Source organism: Mytilus galloprovincialis, chromosome 5 (assembly GCF_965363235.1).
Source record: "Mytilus galloprovincialis chromosome 5, xbMytGall1.hap1.1, whole genome shotgun sequence".
Lineage (NCBI taxonomy): Eukaryota > Metazoa > Mollusca > Bivalvia > Mytilida > Mytilidae > Mytilus > Mytilus galloprovincialis.
In genome coordinates, this window is record NC_134842.1 from 59,493,963 (window position 1) to 59,519,866 (window position 25,904).

The 25,904-nt window shown below is 33.1% G+C and overlaps 1 protein-coding gene across 3 annotated transcripts in view; it reads left to right on the forward strand.

Annotated features, from left to right (window-relative positions):
• Nucleotides 1–6,394: 6,394 nt before the first annotated feature.
• Nucleotides 6,395–25,904, forward strand: part of LOC143076153 (DNA replication ATP-dependent helicase/nuclease DNA2-like) — a 197,584-nt gene continuing 178,074 nt past the window's right edge. For all 3 annotated transcript variants that reach the window (XM_076251829.1, XM_076251830.1, XM_076251831.1), the window contains exons 1-4: nt 6,395–6,474; nt 9,763–9,798; nt 21,082–22,841; nt 24,120–24,185. In XM_076251829.1, the coding sequence (XP_076107944.1) occupies nt 6,406–6,474; nt 9,763–9,798; nt 21,082–22,841; nt 24,120–24,185 (1,931 nt within the window). In that variant the 5' untranslated portion in view covers nt 6,395–6,405. The remainder of the gene's footprint in view (nt 6,475–9,762; nt 9,799–21,081; nt 22,842–24,119; nt 24,186–25,904) is intronic.

Below are 25,904 nucleotides of genomic sequence, written 5' to 3' on the forward strand. Positions count from 1 at the left end.
ATGTTTCCAGCACTTTCAGAGTAGTCATTCTGTATGGTAGTATAGAAATTAATAATTTATTTTCCATAAGTGCGAAATCTTGATTCCTGTACGACTGAGGGAGGGTGACTATCTTATTAAATTTCAATTTCAATTGCAGTATAAAATCAAACGTTACTTTTTCACCCGTTTGCTCTGACAACAGTGTTGGAAGTGATGATGCCTACATTTTAGTCATGTGGTGAACGAATTCACATGACATTCAACTAAAAACTGTATCCCCTTACTGCTGTATTGTGTGTAACCTGTAAGTTTTTCATATATTTACCATGTTTATCCATTCATAACAGTACCATTTGTTGTAAATGCGTTTGCCCCAATAAAATATGATCCATTGTCTTGTCTTTATTTTAATTATAATTAATTTTTAATTATAAGTTTCATAACGAGTAAGAATACTAAGGATATGGCTTTATATCAACTAGAGTTATTTAATTTCAATATAATAATAATAATCGAGCCTGTGATGAATTCAATATTACTTTTTAATTTAAATAATGGGGATTGATATCAAGCGACATCCAATTTTCACAAGTTAAGTTGTTAATAGTTATAGGAAGATGTGGTATAAGTGCCAATAAGACAACTCTCCATCCAAATAACAATATATAGAAGTAAACCATTATAGGTCAAGGTATGTATAAATCTATTTCTTTTAAGGTCAACACTCACAATGTGTGAATTAAAATTTGTCAAAAAAAAAAATTGACAAAAAGAAGATTGTCAGGTGAAATGTGTAAGTGTTTTATATATATATTATTAAAGAAATAACATATGTACGTTGCCATGGACGAAATGAACATGGTCTTAACCTTTGAAAGTCATCAATGACCTAATGAATAGCCAATTGAAATGCTAACATAATATCATCTTGTGATATCAAATTAACACAATTTTTCATATATTACTTTTTCAAATGACACTCTGTGCAGTGTGATATGAGAATATCTATTCACAATTTCATGAAAGAAATAGATAACAGGCCACAACCATTTAATATGTTGTACTCGATACTTTTGATACCATTTAGTTTTTTTTAGATGAAAATTTGCTATAAAAATGATAGATCACTCAGACATATTTTTGTGTGGGCAAAAGCAAATTTTGTCCAGTATAAAACAGGTCTATGATTGATAAAGGGAGGTATTTTTTTTTAGTGTGTAATAACATAAGATATCCTACTGCCACATGTACTGTTGACACATTTGAATCATTTATAGATATAAAGGTCACATGTACTGTTGACACATTTGAATCATTTATAGATATAATGGTCACATGTACTGTTGACACATTTGAATCATTTATAGATATAAAGGTCACGTGTTGTTGACACATTTGAATCATTTATAGATATAAAGGTCACGTGTTGTTGACACATTTGAATCATTTATAGATATAAAGGTCACATGTACTGTTGACACATTTGAATCATTTATAGATATAAAGGTCACATGTGCTGTTGACACATTTGAATCATTTATAGATATAAAGGTCACATGTGCTGTTGACACATTTGAATCATTTATAGATATAAAGGTCACATGTACTGTTGATACATTTGAATCATTTATAGATATAAAGGTCACATGTACTGTTGACACATTTGAATCATTTATAGATATACAGGTCACATGTACTGTTGTCACATTTGAATCATTTATAGATATACAAGTCACATGTACTGTTGATACATTTGAATCATTTATAGATATACAGGTCACATGTACTGTTGACACATTTGAATCATTTATAGATATACAGGTCACATGTACTGTTGACACATTTGAATCATTTATAGATATAAAGGTCACATGTACTGTTGACACATTTGAATCATTTATAGATATAAAGGTCACATGTACTGTTGACACATTTGAATCATTTATAGATATAAAGGTCACATGTGCTGTTGACACATTTGAATCATTTATAGATATAAAGGTCACATGTACTGTTGACACATTTGAATCATTTATAGATATAAAGGTCACATGTACTGTTGACACATTTGAATCATTTAGATATAAAGGTCACATGTACTGTTGACACATTTGAATCATTTATAGATATAAAGGTCACATGTACTGTTGACACATTTGAATCATTTTGTATAGATATAAAGGTCACATGTACTGTTGTGTCAATGATCAATCAGCAATAAAACAAAGTAATTAACCAAATGAAATCTTTGATCACAATGTGTGTATTAACTGTTTCCTTTGAAATTTGATTACAAATCTATTCTTATTAAACATGTTGTAAATTAAAGTATACTGAGCATTTACTGAAATATTATATTTATAATTATATTTATATATATTTATAAAGCTCATTTAAACACAAACTCTTGGCATTCATATCCAAAACACACAAACATTATTGGCATGTAACAATTAAAATAAATTTCCATAAAGCTCTGAATTTTTACTTCACAAACAACATTTTTTTTTGTAAGTAACTGTTCGATGTGACTGTTAAAATAAAATTCTTCATTATCTTAATTCATCCATTAATAATTACATTACATGTATGTTTTAGAAGAATCCGTTATTATGATTGGATAACAACGATTGTGAGTCATGCTAAAATTTACTCAATGAAGTTTAATATTCCTGATGACAGATTCTATCACAAAAAAGTGCACAGGTTATTTATCGAAATAAATGGGAAAAAAAGATTTTTCATGATTATAGCAAAAAATGTAATAAGTATTGAATGCTTCTTTTAGTAATTTCATAGGGTTGTAAAAGCGATGACCGTGCACACATTTTTAGAATGAAGCGAAGAATACAAAATCTACTATGGTCAACGCTTTTACACCCGGATGAAAAAAAAAGCATTCAATTCTTAAATGAAATTTGATCAAACCATTCACTGTGTCAATCAAAAATTCTCATAGAGGTCAATCTTTAAAATCATTAAATGCCAGCAATGTTCATGATGTAGCCACCAATCCCCATTGCATCAATATCATGAATATAAAAGTATAAAAGAAATTCATATATATATAGAGAGTTTTAACTTAAAAATTCTGAATAAAAGGCTCATTGCATTTATCCAATTTAAAAGAAATTAAAGTATTTCATTTGCTCCAAAAATAAGTACTACTTTTGCGCCAAAATACATTGCTAAATATAACAAACCCGTTTGATAAAAAAATGTATTCAAACTCCAACCTCTCATTTTATTATACCCCACGCAACGAAGTTGCGAAGGGTATAATGTTTTTGACCCGTCCGTCCGTCAGTCCGTCCGTCCGTCAGTCCGTCAGTCCTGTTTCTTGTCATCACAACTCCTCTCAAACCACACAACAGAATTTCACGAAACCTTTTCAGAAAATAAGGACATACTATGTAGTTGTGCATATCGACGGGAAATTACGATTCAATTTTTTTTCTAGGAGTTACGCCCCTTTGAACTTATTTACTTTAATGTACTACTGCAACAGTTTGTCATCGCAACTCCTCTCAAACCACACAACAGAATTTCACGAAACCTTTTCAGATAATAAGGACATACTATGTAGTTGTGCATATCGACGGGAAATTGTGATTCAATTTTTTTTCTAGGAGTTACGCCCCTTTGAACTTATTTACTTTAATGTACTACTGCAAGAGTTTGTCATCGCAACTCCTCTCAAACCACACAACAGAATTTCACGAAAACTTTTCAGATAATAAGGACATACTATGTAGTTGTGCATATCGACGGGAAATTGCGATTCAATTTTTTTTCTAGGAGTTACGCCCCTTTGAACTTATTTACTTTAATGTACTACTGCAACAGTTTGTCATCGCAACTCCTCTCAAACCACACAACAGAATTTCACGAAACCTTTTCAGATAATAAGGACATACTATGTAGTTGTGCATATCGACGGGAAATTGCAATTCAATTTGTTTTCTAGGAGTTACGCCCCTTTGAACTTATTTACTTTAATGTACTACTGCAACAGTTTGTCATCGCAACTCCTCTCAAACCACACAACAGAATTTCACAAAACCTTTTCAGATAATAAGGACATACTATGTAGTTGTGCATATCGACGGGAAAGTGCGATTCAATTTTTTTTCTAGGAGTTACGCCCCTTTGAACTTATTTACTTAATGTACTACTGCAACAGTTTGTCATCGCAACTCCTCTGAAAACACACAACAGAATTTCATGAAATTTTGTAGATAATAAGGACATACTATGTAGATGTGTATTTTGACAGGAAATTATTATTCAATATTTTTTCTTATACAATTTTTTTTTCTTATACTTATTTAATTTCTCCAATTACAATGTGGGGACGTGGGGTATGTGAGCGTGCTCACTAAGGTTCTTTAATTTTTTAGGAAATTCCTTTGTATGAATATAGCTTCTTTTATGATATCAATCAATCAGAACTATGTAGTCAATCACCTATTTTTATGCCCCCCTTTATGGGCATTATGTTTTCTGGTCTCTGCGTCTGTCTGTTTGTTTGTTGGTTCGTTCTTTTGTTCGTTCGTCCATCTGTCCCACTTCAAGTTAAAGTTTTTCTGACTAATTCTTGTTTTATACTAAAAAAACAAGCATGAAAAATTACTATACTCACTTTCTTATGTGAAAGAAATCAAATGATGGGCAAGCACTCGTACTATTCAGGCTTATGAAATGTCATCATTTAAAAGCTCTGGGTTAGGAAGAGTGTTCAACCCCAGCCACAAACGAAAGAGAGTGGTTAAGCAAAGAGAAATAAGGTACAAAAAACCATCTGCTTAAAACACGCTGTCATCAGTTATGTATTTGTTTAAACAGTGAAAAATTATGAAGGAACAATGATCATTCTTCCGCTTACAGGTTTCTCCAAACTTTCAAATGTAAAATATTCATACAAAAAATCAACAGTCTATTTTTTTATCTGGCAGCTGAATATCAGAAAATGTTAAAGATACAATCTATTTTCTACATGTAGATTAATCTGCAGGCTGTCAATTTTCTAAAGAAAAAAACGTCTTGTCTAAAAAAAAAATGTAACCTAAATTAGCTATTTCAGCATGTTTAAACTAGGCTCTAATTGAAACTAGTTACTATGGGGGGGGGGGAAATGCCCCTGACTGGTACATTTTTGTCTCGCCTTGACGGAGTCAAAAAGCGAGATATAGGTATGCTGTTGTTGGCGTCGACAATGTATTAGTTTGTGATTAGGTCTAGTTTATGGTGAACCACAAGTGGTAGGTCAATTATATTTGGTATGCAGTTGTATCAGCATTGGCACATCTCCTTTCCATGGAGATAATTTCTTTCCGCCCCCTTAGTCATGGTCTATTGACTTTGAAACTTTTGCTTATTTTACATGTATTAGTTTGTGATTAGGTCAGTTTATGGGGAACCACAAGTGGTAGATCAATGATATTTGGTATGTAGTTGTTTAAGCATCGGCATATCTTATTTCCATGGAGATAATTTGCCTCCGCCTCCTTAGTCATGGTCTATTGACTTTGAAAATTTTTCTAATTTATCATGTATTAGTTTGTGATTAGGTCAATTCAAGAGGAGCCATTAGTGGTAGGCCAATGTTAATTGGTATTCAGTTGTATAAGCATTGGCACATGTATCTCAATTAAATGGAGATTGTTTAGCCATGTAACTCTGACATGGTCATGGTTCATTGACTTTGAATATTTTCATAACTTGTGTAAGATGTTAAAGTATTGCTATTTTGATTTCAACATTTGTATAATCAAAATTACAAAAAGGCGAGACATATCTCTGTGATAACAGTTTATTATATAACTTCCCCCAATGTTGCTGACTAAATTCAAAATTTGTTTTTGCCAGAAGATACTTTTTATTGTATTTCAAGTGATGCAGCATCATACATGTACAATTGTAGCTTGGTAAATATCTAGAAAGAGATATCATCTTATCACAGACATATTAGAAGATGTTTTACATAAAAATAAGAAGATGTTGTATGATTGCCAATTTGATAACTCTCCTGGTCAGATGTAGAGATTATGCCTTCAACAATGAGTAAAAATCATACCACATATATAGTTAGCTTTAAAAGGCCCCTAATTTACGAATCGATGAAATGTAAAACAATTCAAATGAGAATTATATAAACTTATACCCTGATTTATGTACAAATGTACAAAACAATGTAACAAAATACAAAAATGATATACAGCAACAAATGATATTCACTGAATTGCAGCTAGCTCCTGACTTTGGGACAGGCACATAAAGATAGTGGAGAAGTTGAAAATTTATAATCCAAATCCAATCAGTTATGAATCTTATTTACTGAGTCAAGTTATTGAACTTTTATTAATTTTAGAGCAGAGAAAGAAGAGGATGATTGAATAATAACCAAGCGAATTTGATCTAGATATGCCAGCAAGTGAAAAGAAGTCCAGGAATGGGCCTTTGTCCTGCAAAAAGAAGTCTTCAACCTCTGAGGTACAGTACATGTAGAGTCATTCATATATTTCTAAAAATAAAATTTGAGATGGAAATGGGGAATGTGTCAAAGAGTTCAATAACTTGACTCAGTAAATAAGATTCATAACTGATTGGATTTGGATTAACAACCCAACCATAGAGCAGACAACAGCCGAAGTCTACTACCAGTAATTAATACAGCGAGAAACTACTGCTCCTGGAGGAGTCCTTCAGCTGGCCCCTAAACAAATATGTATACTAGTTCAGTGATAATGGATGTCATACTAAACTCCGAATTATACACTAGAAACTAAACTTAAAAATCATACAAGACTAACAAAGGCTCTAAGAATGTCTTGATCCCACAATTAAGAGAGTGTAATTAACACTTGCTGTGATATAACCTGTTGGTAGATTGTAAACCAACAAGTAGCTGATTGATTAAATTTTTATTTTACTTTTGATATGTATACATGTGTTAAACATGGCAAGTTTTATGAGGCATTGACCTCATTTTCATGGTTTTGTTAGTTTATTAGCTGATCCTATATAAGCAGTTGTAAACTATATTTAGTGTATTAAAAGATTGTAAGCTTTGAGGCATAGTAGTCTGTCTGTCAGAGTTCATGTGACCTTGACCTCATTTTCATGGTTCAATGATATTGTTTAAAAGTGTATTCTAGACCAATCATGATAAATATATAAATTTATAGGAGAGACATTTCAGGATTTTTTTATCAATATGCTGCATTATGCTGCATTAGTCAACACGTTTTTGTTTTAAATTTCAGTTTCACAAGTTTCTAAGTTCAATAACTTGACTCAGTAAATAAGATTCATAACTGATTGGATTTGGATTAACATTTATGACATCCATTATCACTGAATGCAATTTTCTTGATAAATAATGAAACAAAATATCAGGTATTTGCATGTATAACACAGTTTTCATAATGTCTCTCTTATAATAAGTAATAGGATAACTATATTTGGTATGTGCGTACCTTGCAAGGTGCATACCTTTCAAGGTCCTCATGCTTGTCTAGACAGTTTTCACCACTTGACCTTGATCTCATTTCATGGATCGGTGAACAAGGTTAAGTTCATATCTCAGATAATATAAGCAATATTTGATGTATTGATGGAAAGTTGTACTTATCCAACTGGCAGATGCCTCTGGCCTTGACCTCATTTTCATGGTTCAGTGGTTATAGTTAAGTTTTTGCGTTTTGGTTTGTTTTTCTAAAACCGAATGCATTAGGTTTACTTTATTTGGTGTATTGAATTATTGTAAGGTGTACATGTCTATTCGGCAGCTGTCATCTGACCTTGACTTCATTTTCATGGTTCAATGGTTAAAGTTAAGTTTTTGTGTTTTGGTCTGTTGTTCTAATGCTGTATACAACTTTATTTGGTGTATAAAAATGTTTTATGATGTACATATCAGTTTGGTATGTTTTATTTGACCTTAACCTCATCTTTATGGGCTATTGCTCAATATTTATTATTTTTCAGGGTCTTTTTCTAATACTATAAGCAATAGGTCAACTATATTTGGTGTATGGAATGATTGTTACGATGTATTTTCAGTTTGGTTTATCTGACCTTGAATACCATGCATAGATAATGATTACCTTAGCTGTATTTGGCACAACTTTAGGAATTTTTGGTTCTCAATGCTCATCAACTTTATAATTGTTTGGATTTTAACTATTTGATCTGAGTGTCACTGATGTCAGTCTTATGTAGACGAAAAGCATGTCTGGCGTATCAAATTATGAGCCTGGTGCCTCTTATAACTTGATGAACTTATTTTCTTGGATCATGTTAAATGTATGTGATAGCAAAGCTTTATATTTAGGACTATCAACAAAATAGCAATGGTAAGTAAAGAAGACAAGACATTTCATCATGTGCAGGGCCGTAACTACATTGAGGCGAATGAGGCAAATGCCTCATGTTAGAAATTTCAAAAAAAAAAAAAAAAATGAAACAAAAGATTGTCTTCATATCAAATTGTTTTCAGGGAAAGTGTCTTCCCCTGCATGTTTTGCGTGATCCATATTCTATTTTACTTTTAGTTTCAGAGTTGATGGTCTATATTTTGTAGTTCTTGCTCCTGAGTTTTTCTTTTGTTCATTTATCTATGATTTATGTATCAAACGATTTTTAAAAAAAAATACAACAGTGTATGTCATATGTCCTTTTACATTGAAGGGTTAAACTTGCATTTAATCGTGTTCAGACCCTTTAATAGAAGATACAGGAATATGGAGTAAACGTGCACGGGACAGGCTAATCGCACACAAAGTCAATGTATAGAAAAAATACAAATGATCAATGGTCAAAGCTTTTATTCCTGTTCTCAATCTTGATAGTTGCTGGGGGGACTTCAACAATAAAAAAATCATTAAGACCATAAAAAAGGCAAAGATGGTCCCTAGTGTCGACTTAAGCAGTACTAGTACTTAAAGTATAATACTGCACGGCCACTGTCACTATATCTAAATATAGTCATAAAAAAATCACCAAAGTCTAAGCACAATACAAGACAAGAACAGACAACAAATCCGGTATTAATGATTATGAGAATTACAATTTTTGCTTTATCCTACATATCGATATTTTAATGTTGTCCCTAAAACCTAACAGTCTTAAATAACAATGTATCTATGTTTTTGTTTTGAGACCAGAATATTGTCGAAAAAAAAATAAGCTAAAATTTATTTATGTTTCAATGTAAGAAAGAGTCTCTGAAAAAGTCTCAGAAAAGCGCTCTGAATGCAAGATTTTGCGTTATTTTTCTCAGAGCTTATGGGGCCTTGAGCGGTCCCCGGAACCCTCGCCAAAATTTTTTCGCATCGCTACGCTCGGCGAAAATATATTTTGCCTCACTATTAAAAGAGGCTAGTTACGGCCCTGATGTGCATTCTTGTTTATTAAAAACATGATATATTCCAGTTTACAAACAATAACTCATAAATGCTATGAACAGTTTTCATGAAACTGTCGTGAAGTATTTATATCTATTGATTTGATCTCCTTTTAGAATTTTTTAAATTTAAGTTTAAAGTTAAGATTTTACGTTTCTGAGTTATGGTGTTTTATTCATTAAATATTCAAAAGGTGGATTTTCCAGTTTTGGATAATAAGTCAAAAGTGCTATTAAAATAACCTACTTTTAGTTTTTTTTTGTATAAATTTTTGAAGCATACATTGTATATATCCTATAATTTATTGTGCTTTCATTGATGATAGAAAATAGTCATGTATTATTTTAAATATTATTTTTTGCCATAATTTCAGGTACAGAATCAGAAATCAATTTCCAGCTTTTTTCAGGTATCTATTTTATATTTTTGAATTGGATTGAATTTAAACAACTGTCCTATAATGTTCTTCTCATAATCTTCATGTGTTGATATTTCCCTTGACTTGTATGTGAGTTTTAAACAACACGGAAAATCAGAATAAAGCAGTATTTATATTTAGAGTTTTTATAAATTTAGAAACACGTCAGAGGGAATTCCCCAGTTTTGATAACATGGGAGAGTTCTCTGAATTCCGATAGATAAATCTATTTCTGTCATATAAGAACTGAAGTGGAGTTTTCATATATGTCACCGTTATGAAACTGATATTTGATATTGTACTTCCATAAAGAAATGGAGGTCGTTTTAATAACATTTAATATACACTACAAGTCACAAGTCTAGGATTTGTTTATGTAATTATGCGCATGCTTATAGTTTTCTTGACTTGAAGGGGTATCAGATTGAATGGTTGCTCTGGATTCCCCACTCCATTTAGTAGGGTGCCCGGTATCAAAAAAGACGTCTAGTTAACGAGTTTAAGTTAACGGATAACACACGGCTATATTTATATGCAAACTATTGGAAAATCATTATATTTTCCAATCATGAATGTCGTCGTAAGCTACCGTGGTCATGTTTTTCAAAATTTTGTGCTTTCTAAGGGTACCCCAAAATACCTACTCATACAGGCCATCTTCAACACGAAAATAAAATTATTGCTTTCTGTGTTATTTGTTCAAATGATACTTATCATTTAGCTTAAAAATTAAATTTATCATATAACAAAAGCTGAAAAGATTCATATAATTTAAGTGTAAGTATTTCATGATTTTTGTAAGACTATTTTTTTAGCTGAAATTTGTCACATTTTGAACAAAGAAAATTTATTGGGTGTAATTTTCACCAGATTTTTACTCTGATTTCATCAATAAGACATGGTTCATATGTGTTCCAAATATATTTCGTGTAATGTCAATCGATGAGAAGAAAATAGCAATTTAAAACACAAATTTTGTGATAATTCTGCATTGATTCAAACACGCCTTTTCTCGTGCCGTTAATCGTTTTGTAGCTTACACTATCAGGTCATTAACTAGGACAATTGTCACTTACTTTATTTCTCTTTTTACTTGTTGTATGGTCGATATGTATGTTTTGAATAGTCGAGTTAATTTGAAGATCGTTGTTTTGTTTTAGGAAATATTTTTTTTTATTGGTTTTTATATTTTTAATTGTTTTTTTTTAATTGATTTTTTGTTATAATTGTAATATAAAAATCAAATTCTTTGGTCACGTTTCAGACCCAGGATATGGCAGACAGTCCTGTTAAACTATGCCCATCAAGCCCTAAACAAAGTAGGAATGAAATACGTGTGTTATATGTCAGGGTTCTTAATAACTGAATTGCTTATTAATATGCTAGAAATTAGCACAAACAAAAGCTTTATCAAGGGTCTGGGAACACGGAAAGATCGTGTATATTTTAGTATATTTCAAGCGTCATTTATCTAGCTAGCACTTCCAATTCTGCTCAGAAGGAGTATTCAGGTTTTGAGAATCATTGTGTACGCCCGATGAAGTAGATACCCGCATGATTTTACATGCTTTTCATGTAGATAAAGAGTTCGGTGTAAAAGGCATATAGGGAAGGATAATAATAAAGTCACAAGATATAGATGTTCTGATCTTATGCGTTCATTACTTCCCCTCCATGCAGAATACGCATGAGCTATGTTTTCAAACAGGCACTATAACTTGCACACAAGATTTTCGCCGCTATATACCTGTCCACGAAATAGGTAAAAGTCTCGGGTTTGCCATCTGTAACATTCTACCAGGCGCACATGTTTTAACATGATGCGATACAACGTCATTCCTGTTTAGGATCGGTAAGCACGCTGTTTTTAGTCTTAAAGGAAAACCCAGATGGTTTTTTCGATTTGTCAAACCTTTCTTATTGTGACATCGATGAATCTATGGACGCAGCTCGAGATCTTGTTGTTGCGCTGAATGATCTCAAGTCAAAAATCAAAATAGATAATTGTGACCTAAACAAATTGAGCGTAGTATTGGCTAAAATTGTCTGTTCTATGGTCAGGTTGTGGTCTCTTTGGTACATTCCCCATTTCCATTGTCAATTTTAAAATTTATAATTTCTCCCTTGTCAAACTTCATCTTTGTAAATTTACTTTTAAACAATATGTAATAAGAGCTTCACTCCAGACATAAATTTGATGTCTTCCCATATAGCAAAACTATACTACATTCTCCTCTTAAGTTAGGATGGGAAAAGAAGAATGACTTGTTCCTTTCTATCTCGAAGGTCAGATGTCATATGAATTTCTGCAAGATTAAGTTTGCATTTGTTTCGAACAAAATCTATCATGTACAGATTTATGCGCATGTCAGGCCAATGACATTAGTCAAAATGCAAATACTCGTCTGGTTGCAGTTAGAAACATTGATGACTACGAAGATGTAGATGTATAAGATTTCATTTTTCTGTTTGTACCGTATGAATCATTGCTAGCTATTGAATGAAAATTAAGCAGTCCGTAATCTTTTCTAAACAATGAATATAACATCTACTCAATTTTGAAATCGTTGGAAATATAGTAATAATATATCTAGTGCATGGGGAAATTTATGTAAAAAAAAACCCTGCCGTATGGTCTCTGACCTTGCCGTGGTTGGTGAGCTTAAACCACAGGAGACCATTCAACGTAGTAGGTAATACCAGCTTCGATCATGATTTTCTATTTGCATTTGTTCTTTTTTTCATGTTTTTTCAATGGTGTTGTCAGCTTGTCTTTATTTTATAATATCCCTTTGGTTTCTCACGCCTTTTTAGCTCACCTGGCCCGAATGGCCAAGTGAGCTTTTCCCATCACTTGGCGTCCGTCGTCGTCCGTCGTCGTTAACTTTTACAAAAATCTTCTCCTCTGAAACTACTGGGCCAAATTAAACCAAACTTGGCCACAATCATCATTGGGGTATCTAGTTTAAAAAATGTGTGGCGTGACCCGGCCAACCAACCAAGATGGCCGCCATGGCTAAAAATAGAACATAGGGGTAAAATGCAGTTTTTGGCTTATAACTCAAAAACCAAAGCATTTAGAGCAAATCTGACATCGGGAAAAATTGTTCATCAAATGTATATGCCCTGAAATTTTCAGATGAATCGGACATTCAGTTGTTGGGTTGCTGCCCCTGAAATGGTAATTTTAAGGAAAGTTTGCTGTTTTTGGTTATTATCTTGAATATTATTATAGATAAAGATAAACTGTAAACAGCAATAATGTTCAGTAAAGTAAGATCTACAAATAAGTCAACATGACCAAAATGGTCAGTTGACCACTTTAGGAGTTATTGCCCTTTATAGTCATTTTTTAACCATTTTTCGTAAATCTTAGTAATCTTTTAGAAAAATCTTCTCCTCTGAAACTGCTGGGCCAAATTTAACCAAACTTAGCCATAATCATCATTGGGGTATCTAGTTAAAAAAATGTGTCCGGTAACTCGGCCAACAAACCAAGATGGCCGCCATGGCAATAACAATCAAAACCAAGGAGTAAACAAAGACTCTCAAAACCAAAAGACATTTACACCAACAGTTATAAATAATAAATAAGAAACAACATGAGCTCCATTAAAAATCAGGTGCTCTGGAAGGGAAAGTACTGTATACGGCACCCGTCATGTTATTTCTTTGATCAGTTCGTTAATGATGGGAGGTTATATGATTGAGGGAGAATGTCAGATATGATTTCTGACACACTTTTGTCATAATGGCCTATCAGCTCATGATGGCGACCGTAAAATTTCTTGAGTGATGACCTTAATTTTATTGATTCATAGCCCTGTCTTAGCAACTTTTGAGAAAGCAGTATTCCTCGTTCAACAAAATCAACATACTTTGAGCTAGCTCTAGAGTAACGTATCAATTGAGACGCATGTACTCCATATGCTGGTGCCGCTGGGATGTTGCTACACAGAAATGGAAAGTTGACTATAGGAAAATTAAAATCATCGTGTTAGTCATAAATTTTCGTATTTAACCTACCATCAGTAGTCATTTCGAGAAAAAGGTCTAAATATGAAGCAGATTTATCTGTTTCGGTTCACTTGGATATATTAAATGTAAGTGATCAGTGAATCTATTATTAAAATTTTAGAGACAGTACATGGTCAATATACCGAAAGGTGAAATTAAAAGACTGAGCTAATTTCTTTTCTCCTTTCTGTACAAGCCCTTGGATAAATTCTGCTTTAAATTATATCAACATGCAATAAGAAGATGTTGTATGATTGCCAATGGTACAACTATTTACCAGAGACCAAATGACATAGATGTTAGTACCGAAAGGTAACTGTATGACCTTCAACATCACTTTAACCATTCTAAAGTTATGCCCCTTTGCAAATGAAAAAATTGCAGAATTTTTTGTTTCCTTTCTCTAACTTTAATTGGCCTAAAAAAAATCTTATTTAATTACACAAAATGCTTACTAAAACAAAATACAAATCAAATTTGAATTTTGGTGGTGTCACTTCAACCGTTCTAGAGTTATGCCCCTATACAAAATGGAAAAATAAGAATCTAATATCTGTTCTAAAAATATCAATTGTAATTGATAAAAGTAATTTTTGTCGAGCCTGCAACTTTTGTTGCAGAAAGCTCGACATAGGGATAGTGATCCGGCAGCGGCTACGGCGGCGGCGTTAGCTAACTTTTTAAAAGCTTTATATTTTAGAGGGTGGAAGACCTGGATGCTTCATACTTTGTATATAGATGCCTCATGTTACGAAGTTTCCGTCAGTCACATGTCAAATGTCCTTGACCTCATTTTCATGGTTCAGTGACCACTTGAAAAAAAAGTTCAGATTTTTAGCTCACCTGGCCCGAAGGGCCAAGTGAGCTTTTCTCATCACTTGGCGTCAGTCGTCCGTCGTCGTCCGTCGTCGTTAACTTTTACAAAAATCTTCTCCTCTGAAACTACTGGGCCAAATCAAACCAAACTTGGCCACAATCATCATTGGGGTATTTAGTTTAAAAAATGTGTGGCATGACCCGGTCAACCAACCAAGATGGCCGCCACGGCTAAAAATAGAACATAGGGGTAAAATGCAGTTTTTGGCTTATAACTCAAAAACCAAAGCATTTAGAGCAAATCTGACAGGGGTAAAAATGTTTATCAGGTCAAGATCTATCTGCCCTGAAATTTTCAGATGAATCGGTCAATCGGTTGTTGGGTTGCTGCCCCTGAATTGGTAATTTTGAGGAAATTTTGCTGTTTTTGGTTATTATCTTGAATATTATTATAGATAGAGATAAACTGTAAACAGCAATAATGTTCAGCAAAGTAAGATCTACAAATAAGTCAACATGACCAAAATGGTCAGTTGACCCGTTTAGGAGTTATTGCCCTTTATAGTCAATTTTTAACCATTTTTCGTTAATTAAAGTAATCTTTTACAAAAATCTTCTCCCCTGAAACTACTGGGCCAAATTTATCCAAACTTGGCCACAATCATCTTTGGGGTATCTAGTTTGAAAAATGTGTCTCATGACCTGGTCAACCAACCAAGATGGCCGCCACGGCTAAAAATAGAACAAAGGGGTAAAATGCAGTTTTTGGCTTATAACTCAAAAACCAAAGCATTTTGAGGAAATCTGACATGAGATAAAAATGTTTATCAGGTCAGGATCTATCTGCCCTGAAATTTTCAGATGAATCAGTCAATCGGTTGTTGGGTTGCTGCCCCTGAATTGGTAATTTTGAGGAAATTTTGCTGTTTTTGGTTATTATCTTGAATATTATTATAGATAGAGATAAACTGTAAACAGCAATAATGTTCAGCAAAGTAAGATCTACAAATAAGTCAACATGACCAAAATGGTCAGTTGACCCGTTTAGGAGTTATTGCCCTTTATAGTCAATTTTAACCATTTTTCATAAATTAAATTAATCTTTAAATTGCTACTGGGCCAAATTAATCCAAACTTGGCCACATTCATCTTTGGGGTATCTAGTTTAAAAAATGTGTGGCGTGACCTGGTCAACCAACCAAGATGGCCGCCACCGCTAAAAATAGAACATAGGGGTAAAATGCAGTTTTTGGCTTATAACTCAAAAACCAAAGCATTTTGAGGAAATCTGACCAAAATGGTCAGTTGACCCCTTTAGGAGTTATTGCCCTTTATAGTTAATCTTTAACCATTTTTCATAAATCTAAGTAATCTTTTACAAAATCTCCACTGAAACTACTAGGCCACAATCATCTTTGGGGTATCTAGTTTGAAAAATGTGTCTCATGACCTGGCCATTCAACCAAGATGGCCGCCACGGCTAAAAATAGAACATAGGAGTAAAATGCAGTTTTTGGCTTATAACTATGAATTCAAAGCATCTAGAGCAAATCTGACAAGAAGTTAAATTGTTAATCAAGTCAATATCTATCTGCCCTGAATTTTTCAGATGAATTGGACAACTGGTTGTTGGGTTGCTGCCCTCCAATTGGTAATTTTTAAAGAAATTTTGCCGTTTTTGGTTATCTTGAATACTATTATAGATAGCGATAAACTGTAAATAGCAATAATGTTCAGCAAAGTAAGATCTACAAATAAGTCAACATGACCTAAATGGTCAATTGACCCCTTAAGGAGTTATTGCCCTTTATAGTCAATTTTTAACAATTTTCATTAATTTGGTAAATATATGTAAATTTTTACCAAATATAGTTCTCTATTACTAATGGGCAAAGTTCATTATAGATATAATTGTAAGAAGCAAAATCGTTCAGTAAAGTAAGAACTTCAAACACATCACCATCACCAAAATACAATTTTGTCATGAATCCATTTGTGTCCTTTGTTTAATATGCACATAGACCAAGGTGAGCGACACAGGCTCTTTAGAGCCTCTAGTTTGTAATGTTGAATTCTCTCTTATTATAAGTAATAGGATAATTATATTTGGTATGTGCGTACCTTGCAAGGTCCTCATGCCCGTCAGACAGTTTTCACTTGACCTCGACCTCATTTCATGGATCAGTGAACAAGGTTAAGTTTTGGTGGTCAAATCCATATATCAGATACTATAAGTAATAGGTCTAGTATATTCGGTGTATGGAAGGACTGTAAGGTGTACATGTCCAACTGGCAGGTGTCATCTGACCTTGACCTCATTTTCATGGTTCAGTGGTTATAGTTAAGTTTTTGTGTTTTGGTCTGTTTTTCTCATACTTTATGCAATAGATCTACTATATTTGTTGTATGGAATGATTGTAAGATGTACATGTCTAGCGGGCAGATGTCATCTGACCTTGACCTCATTTTCATGGTTGAGTGGTCAAAGTTAAGTTTTTGAGTTTTGGTCTTTTTATCTAATACTATATGCCATAGGTCAACTATATTTGGTGTATGGAAATATATTATGATCTATATGTCAGTCCCACAGGTTTTGTTTGACCTCGACTTCATTTTCACGGTTCATTGCTCAGTGTTAAGTTTTTGTGTTTTTGTCTATTTTTTTTAAACTATAAGTAATAGATCAACTATATTTGTTGTATGGAAGCATTGTTAGCTGTACATGTCTGCCTGGCATGGTTCATCTGACCTTGACCTCATTTTCATGGTTCATTGGTCTTTGTTTAGTTATCTTGGTTAATGCTAAGTTTATGTGACAGTTTTTAATAAAGCTTTATACTTAGGACTATCAACATAATATCAATAATTAGTAAAGAAGGCGAGACATTTCAGCGTGTGCACTCTTGTTGTAATTGGAGTTGTCTTCCTTTGTCCATAATTGTAGTTAAATCAACTACAACCAATGCTTTATACAATGCAATGTTCACTGAAAAAATTAAAACTATCTTTACCTTTTGGTGCTTGCAAGCACTTAGATTAATGTTCTTCAGTTTTATCCCTTTATTGGGATACCATTGCTTTCAAGCAATCTGTAGACTTATACCGGTGGCTCAGAGCATTGCCCGCACGTCAATCGTTTTATTCTAAACATTAAGGAACATCTCAGATTCTTATGATTGTCTTGCTTTAAAAGGTAAAAACAAACAAAGGGATTGAACTTAAACAACTTTCCTATAATGTTCTTTTCTTAATCTTCATGTTTGATAATTCCCTTGACTTGTATGCGTGCTAAATCAGAATTAAGCAGTATTTATATTTAGTGTTTTTATAAATTTAGAAACACGTCAGAGGGAATTCCCAGTTTTGATAAATGCGAGAGTTCTCTGAATTCCGATAAATCTATTTCTGTCATATAAGAACTGAAGTGGAGTTTTTCTTATATGTAACCGTTATGAAACTGATATTTGAGATTGTACTTCCATAAAGAAATAAAGAACCATCTAGGTCGTTTAATAAACATTTAATATACGTTCTTGCTCCAGGGTTTGTTTTGGAAATTATGCGCATGCGTATAGTTTTCTTGACTTCAAGGGGGTTTAGATTGAATGGTTGCTCTGGATTCTCCACTCAATTAATTAATTTATAACTCATGGGATCTTTTCTATGTATGTCTGCTATTGAAGGTTATTGTTGTTGCATAATTTTTAATTATATGCATCATTTAAATTAAAATAAATGTAGTCCACAATCGTAGAACACCCCTTCAGGCGAAATGGAGTGCTCCATATTATCGTTTCGAGTTGTCTCCTTTCCAGAAGTAACTTCCATGAATTCTGAATCAAAACAACACGTCGAGTATTATCTCATTCTGTCAATAAACGTCGTATTATATTAAAAACGATCGCAATTTAAACCGATTAATGTGTACGGAAAGGAGTCATGATCACTGACCCAAAGGAAATTAAATATTTAAAGAGTTAGGAATTGGGTTCCTCCTAGAATTAACATAGGAAAATATGTGATAAGATACGAAGTGAAATACCACAGGCACTAGACGTTCTGTCAATAGTAAAAAGATATTGCCTGTGGAAATACCTTCTCTCTGACACTCTGAGTCTCAGTGACTGCTGTGGAAAGTAAACTTGGAATTGATAGTACAAAAATAAAAACACAATAGGCCTAATTACATTGTTCATACACTTTTATCCGGGATTGGCTATTTTGTAACTATTTTACATGTGCAGTTGAATTAGTTTTGAAATAATATTATCCAGCTACATGTATACATGTGTCAATGAAACAACGGCAATCGTATCCCTCAGAGCAATCTGCTCTTTGATAACTTTATATGATATGCAAGCTGGGGCATCATCTGTCCCATGGACACATTCCCCATTTATTTTTGTCAGGGAAGGGCTTTTATATATGGGTAAGACTAAAATCTAATTTTCTTTGATTTCACTTTTATTTAAGGTTTTCAAATTTATTTTAAGGAGATCTCGAATTGTTATTATTTCTTGGATAGTTTTCCAAAATATCTGGGTCTAATATGATTAGTTCATGAAAGAATGTGTCAACAACAGAATTCTACTCTGATTGGCCAATATTTTTAACTATACCTTTACATGATATATAAATAAAAATGACTGGTTATAAATTTCATGTATCTGAAGTGCTTTTCTTGATAAATATTCATTAGGAAGTCTGAAAGCTTGATATTTGGAAGCCAAGAACCAAAACACTTGAAGAGCTCTATTGATCACCAAAGATGGACATAAAAAAAACCCCAAAATTCATCTAAGGTCATCTTTTACTATGAGAGTTGAAACCATAGTTTATAATTTAAAGATGATTTAATGGACAATTTTAGAAAGGGAATATACTGAAGAAAAATATTTGAAAGTGCCTGGTGATTGATATGATGATTTATTGATAAAAATTTAATTATGACTAGATTCCCTGTTTTCCTTCTGTCACTTTTAATTATTACTCTCTAATCAGACAAGTACACTGCAGCTTTTACTTGCCCTATGATAACTTTCGTCTGTCACTAGCAATTGGGTCAACCCTGCTGTAAGGAACTACTGCAACCAAGCTTTTGTTTAAAGGGGCACTAGCTGTCAAATTCATGGTCACCGATTTGACTAAAATTCTCATATTTGATTTATAACAATGTAAAACATTTATCCAAACTATCAAAAGTCTAAAATAAACAGATTACAGAGCATGGGGTAGATAATATATAGGTTCGTTTCGTGTGTATTTTAGTCCAGACGCCATCTAATTAACTATCGATTTGACTTCAGATGACCATAAAAGCGATGTAAACATAAATTAAGATATGAATAGATTAAACCAACACGTGCAATTGGATTTTTATAGGTCTGTTCGATTTTATTTTATAGATTAAAAATAGATGTTTCTCATTGTTTTTAACCTTATAAGAATGATTTTATATGCATCGCATTAGTAATCAAATGATTTACCGTAGTTTCACTTTCATTGTTGACATTCTGTTTCTTAAAATAACCAGTACACGTACAATGCATGCGTTGTCAATTTCTAGCTAGGGGTTAAATTGAACATGAATACAGATTTAAAGAGGTCGACTCATTCACTTGCAAGTGAATAACTAATTATGCCCCACCTACGATAGTAGAGGGGCATTATGTTTTCTGGTCTGTGCGTCCGTTCGTTCGTCCGTCCATCCGTCCGTCCGTCCGTCTGTCCCGCTTCAGGTTAAAGTTTTTGGTCAAGGTAGTTTTTGATGAAGTTGAAGTCCAATCAACTTGAAACTTAGTATACATGTGCCCTATGATATGATCTTTCTAATTTAAATGCCAAATTAGAGTTTTGACCCCAATTTTACGGTTCACTGAACATAGAAAATGATAGTGCAAATTTCAGGTTAAAGTTTTTGGTCAAGGTAGTTTTTGATAAAGTAGAAGTCCAATCAACTTGAAACTTAGTATACATGTTCCCTTTGATAAGATCATTCTAATTTAAATGCCAAATTAGAGAATTTATTCCAATTTCACAGTCCTTTAAACATAGAAAATGATAGTGCGAGTGGGGCATCCGTGTACTGTGGACACATTCTTGTTGTCAATGTTTCTTAGCGTAATTTGACAAAATTGAACCTTTTTGGCTGCAAAAAAGCGAATTGTTATTTCACTTTCATTATTGATTGAACAGAAAAAAATCAAACTTTAGATTTTTTATATATCTCGTAGCTAGTGCCCCTTTAAATGAAAATTTTTCCTTTAATTTGGAATGCCATTTATCACCATCACAACTTCAGTGGCTGTCAATCTTACTAAACAAGAAATTTTTTAAAAAGAGAATGAAAAAACGCTTTATTTCAGCAAAATGTTATGCAGCCAATTGCAGATTTGTAAAAATATAATTGTGAGGCACAAACGGTTTTGATTTATTTTTCAGCCATCTAAAAAAAATTTGGCAACACCTTCTACAAGCAGCTTGTTTTCTAAAGTTGGCCAAACAAGTATTGGCAAGTTAACATTAAAGAAGGGAAGTACAAGAGTAGCAGCAGATCATTTGAACTCTGGAACAGATCGACCAACAGGAAGTTGTACTGAAGTTATTGAAGGTGAAATAAGTGCTGCGGTTAAATGTCTCAGTACAAAAGAACATTGTTCTTCTTTCAAAACTGAAACTCAAGCAGATAGAATGTCTTCAAACCAATCAAATTTTACTGTTGTTAAAACTAGCTTAAACCAGTTGAAAATTGAATTAAATCAAGGTAACAAAAGTAACAAATTCTTTCAAAATGAAGCAATTGTTATCCCAAAAACACAGGTTTGTCTGTTAGAAAGTACTCCAAATGTCAAGGGTCAGGCTGATGAGGGAATCATTCCTGATACTCCACAAAGTGATAAAAATGATGAACCAGTAAAAAAGAAATCTTTTGGAAGAAGCTTTCTAAGCAGTGGTGCTAACGTTTCTGAAAACCCATACATTCTAAAGAAAGAACATTTAAAAAAGCAACGGGTTTCTAAAGCTAGAAAAGGCTTGATATCTTCTTCTTTTAAGTTTAATGCATATGAAAAACAGGACAATGATACAGAAAGAGAAATAAATGTTCAATGCGAAGCGAACACATGTATGGAGAATGAAATTGAAGATTCATGCAGTTTACAAAACAGATTCAGTACACATGAAAGTGGCAGTCAATTATCTGAGAAGGTTACACCTACAAAAGTGTATCAAGGCAAAAGGTCTTTTCTGAAACGTATGTCAAAATGTGGGAGTTCCCCAAACTCAAAAAGATTTGTTTATTCAAACTTTGGTGCAAACAATGGAAAAGATAAATTGATGTCTAAAAATGTTAGAGAGCATATGGCAGGAAGTAGAACTGTTGATGGAAATATAAATGATGAAAACCAGGAAGTTGGATATGACCAGAACTTTCCCAGTAAACCTGAAGGAAATCACAGTAAGGAAGAAAAAAACCTAAAAGAAAAGCATAGTCATGATATATACAATAGAATAGCGGACCAGAAAGAGAATAAAGATTCATCCAGGCAATCAAATATTTCTAAATGTTTACAAAATGAGACAGGGTCATCATTTTCATATCAACTGTCATTGATCAGAAAACAGAAGCCAGTAGTTTCAGAAATGAAAGTTGATGAAGATGACTGCTTATGTGCAATATTGAATGAATTAGATAATGATAACAAAGAAAGTTCAAAGATGAAATCTTATCAGCCACCTGTTATGTCTTTAAAAAAAACCAGAAATTCAGGACTAGGCAAATTATCATATAAAGAAAAACCTGAGATAAATAAAAGCTTAGAGGAATCCTTAACAGAAGATGACATAAAGTTTCTGGATAAAATTGATGAGAAAGTTCATCAAAAAGTTAACAAAGAAATTCAGATAAAAGAAGATATGGTCAGTAAGCATGGCATGAAAACAATTGAAACTACTTTCCTAAAACATAATTTTGTAACAAAGAAAAGATGGAAAGACAGGAAACTTTCAAACAATCAGAAAACAAAGGAATCTGACTCTCACAATGCAGATGACATCATTCCAACACAGTCAATTGTTGAGATTTTAAGCCAGTTAGGGAAAGATGACATTAAGGAAATAGGAGATATTCCAATTGATGGATTTTCAGACCAGTTAGAAAAAGAGAAATTGTCGAAAGAACTTGGAACACAAGCTAAAGAAAAGTAAGATTTAATACTATTTCAATGTTATATTTAACTTGCTTAAACATGTATTTAAAAAAAAAAACCTAAAACTTAAGTACAGTACAATTAAAAGGAATAGGTTTCCATACTCCAAATATTGCAATGATTCCCTGTGTCACATCAGAAAACTCTAATATCCCTTTCTAAATTCGTGATGAAAATTGAGAGGGCTCTCTCCAATTATTGAACAAAAATATGTCCTATGACTGCCTGCAAACCAAAATGGTGGACATGGCTAAAATAGAGAAGGGTAAAATGCAAGTATTGGCCCAAGACCACAATTAATGACCCGGCTTTTCGTTGTTTACGAATATAGTTCCTTTTAATTACGAATATAGTTCCTTTTAATTAGAGTGTATTTTTCCTTAATTTTTTTTCTTTCCCTTCCTCACTCATTTCTTAGATTTTTTGGGGTGCAAATGAAAGAAGAGAGTTGAAATAAATTGTTGGATGTTGTATTTAAACTGATTTTGATATGGAATGAGTGATTAGGCCAAGTGCAAAAAGGTAATATTTACAGTTTTCGGAACATCTCTTGATTTGTCAATAGGGGTATGGATGTGTATTGGCTAAATTTGTAAAAGTGATTGGTTCAATCTTTCTGAATTTTGGATATATATTTGGACTAGGACTATACATTACACACACAAAAAATTTGACAAAAGTGCATGGTGCAATTTTTTTAATGATGCAAAACGTTATAAAGAACTGATAGAGGAATTAATTGTGGTCTGTGGCCTATTGTCTATTATTTTTAAAACTGTTATAGATAGAGATAATCTGACAGTTAAGCACTACCTTTTGTCTATTTAAGTCAACAGCCAAGGGACTTCTTATAGGAGTGATTGCCCTTGAATTACAATTTTTTTTTCATTTTTGCATTTTATCTTTAAAACTATAATATAGATAAATAGGAAGAAACTTCAATTAGCAAATTAAAACTTATCAGCAAGACAGTAACTACAAATAAGCTTCATGGCTGAAATCATCAGTCAACTCCTTATCAGAGTTATTGCCTTTTGATTAATGTTTTTAACCAATTTTGCGTTTTTGAGATGATCTTTTGAAACACTGCTAGTACTGCTAGTGAAAAAACATCCTTGCTTATTTGTTTGGGTATGATCAAAGACGTGTTTGTTAAATTTCTATAGTAAATACATTGAAATAGGGAGATTCATGTAAGACACACCAATATGATAATGTTGAATAATTGTGTGCTATAAATACTGTTGCCTCAAATTTTTTTTTTTTTTACAGAGATGTTATGCAGCCAGTTTGTGTAAAATTTGGACGACATAAAGTTGACAGACTTGATCGTCACAGGTACAAATGTATATTTTCAGACCACAAAAAATTTCATGAGGTCTGCAATTTTTGTCTCACCTGTGATATGTGAAAGTAGTCACATGAGAAGTACAATCAGGTGGAAATGTAAACTATTTATATATTTATTTTGACCCATCTGTCTGTCAGTCTTTCAGTCCTGTTACTGACATCCCAATTCCTCTAAAACAACACAACAGAATTTCATGAAGCGTTGTAGATAATAAGAACATACTATATAGATATGCATAATGACAGGAAATTACATACCCCGGTACATGTGATTCTTCCGGCGGGAATCAAAATCTAATGATTTTTAGACCCTCTTCCATCCATCTCGTTAATATTTGAAAACTTCCGCTTTTTAGCTCACCTGGCCCGAAGGGCCAAGTAAGCTTTTCCCATCACTTGGCGTCCGTCGTCCGTCGTCGTCGTCCGTCGTCGTCCGTCGTCGTTAACTTTTACAAAAATCTTCTCCTCTGAAACTACTGGGCCAAATTAAACCAAACTTGGCCACAATCATCATTGGGGTATCTAGTTTAAAAAATGTGTGGCGTGACCCGGCCAACCAACCAAGATGGCCGCCATTGCTAAAAATAGAACATAGGGGTAAAATGCAGTTTTTGGCTTATAACTCAAAAACCAAAGCATTTAGAGCAAATCTGACGTGGGGTAAAATTGTTTATCAGGTCAAGATCTTTCTGCCCTCAAATTTTCAGATGAATCCGACAACCTGTTGTTGGGTTGCTGCCCCTGAATTGGTAATTTTAGGGATTTTTTGCTGTTTTTGGTTATTATCTTGAATATTATTATAGATAGAGATAAACTATAAACAGCAATAATGTTCAGCAAAGTTAGATTTACAAATAAGTCAACAGGACCAAAATGGTCAGTTGACCCCTTTAGGAGTTATTGACCTTTATAGTCAATTTTTAACCATTTTTCGTAAATCTTAGAAATCTTTTACAAAAATCTTCTCCTCTGAAACCACTGGGCCAAATTAATCCAAACTTGGCCACAATCATCTTTGGGGTATCTAGTTTAAAAAAATGTGTGGCGTGACCCTGCCAACCAACCAAGATGGCCGCCATGGCTAAAAATAGAACATAGGGGTAAAATGCAGTTTTTGGCTTATAACTTAAAAACCAAAGCATTTAGAGCAAATCTGACATGATTAAAAGTGTTTATCAGGTCAAGATCTATCTGTACTGAAATTTTCAGATGAATCTGACAAACTGTTGTTGGGTTGCTGCCCCTGAATTGGTATTTTTAAGGAAATTTTGCTGTTTTTGGTTATTATCTTGAATATTATTATAGATAGAGATAAACTGTAAACAGCAATAATGTTCAGCAAAGTAAGATTTACAAATAAGTCAACATGACCGAAATGGTCAGTTGACCCCTTTAGGAGTTATTGCCCTTTATAGTCAATTTTTAACCATTTTTCGTAAATCTTAGTTATCTTTTACAAAAATCTTCTCCTCTGAAACTACTGGGCCAAATTAATCCAAACTTGGCCACAATCATCTTTGGGGTATTTAGTTTAAAAAATGTGTGGCGTGACCCTGCCATCCAACCAAGATGGCCGCCACAACTAAAAATAGAACATAGGGTAAAATGCAGTTTTTGGCTTATAACTCAAAAACCAAAGCATTTAGAGCAAATCTGACAGGGGTAAAATTGTTTATCAGGTCAAGATCTATCAGCCCTGAAATTTTC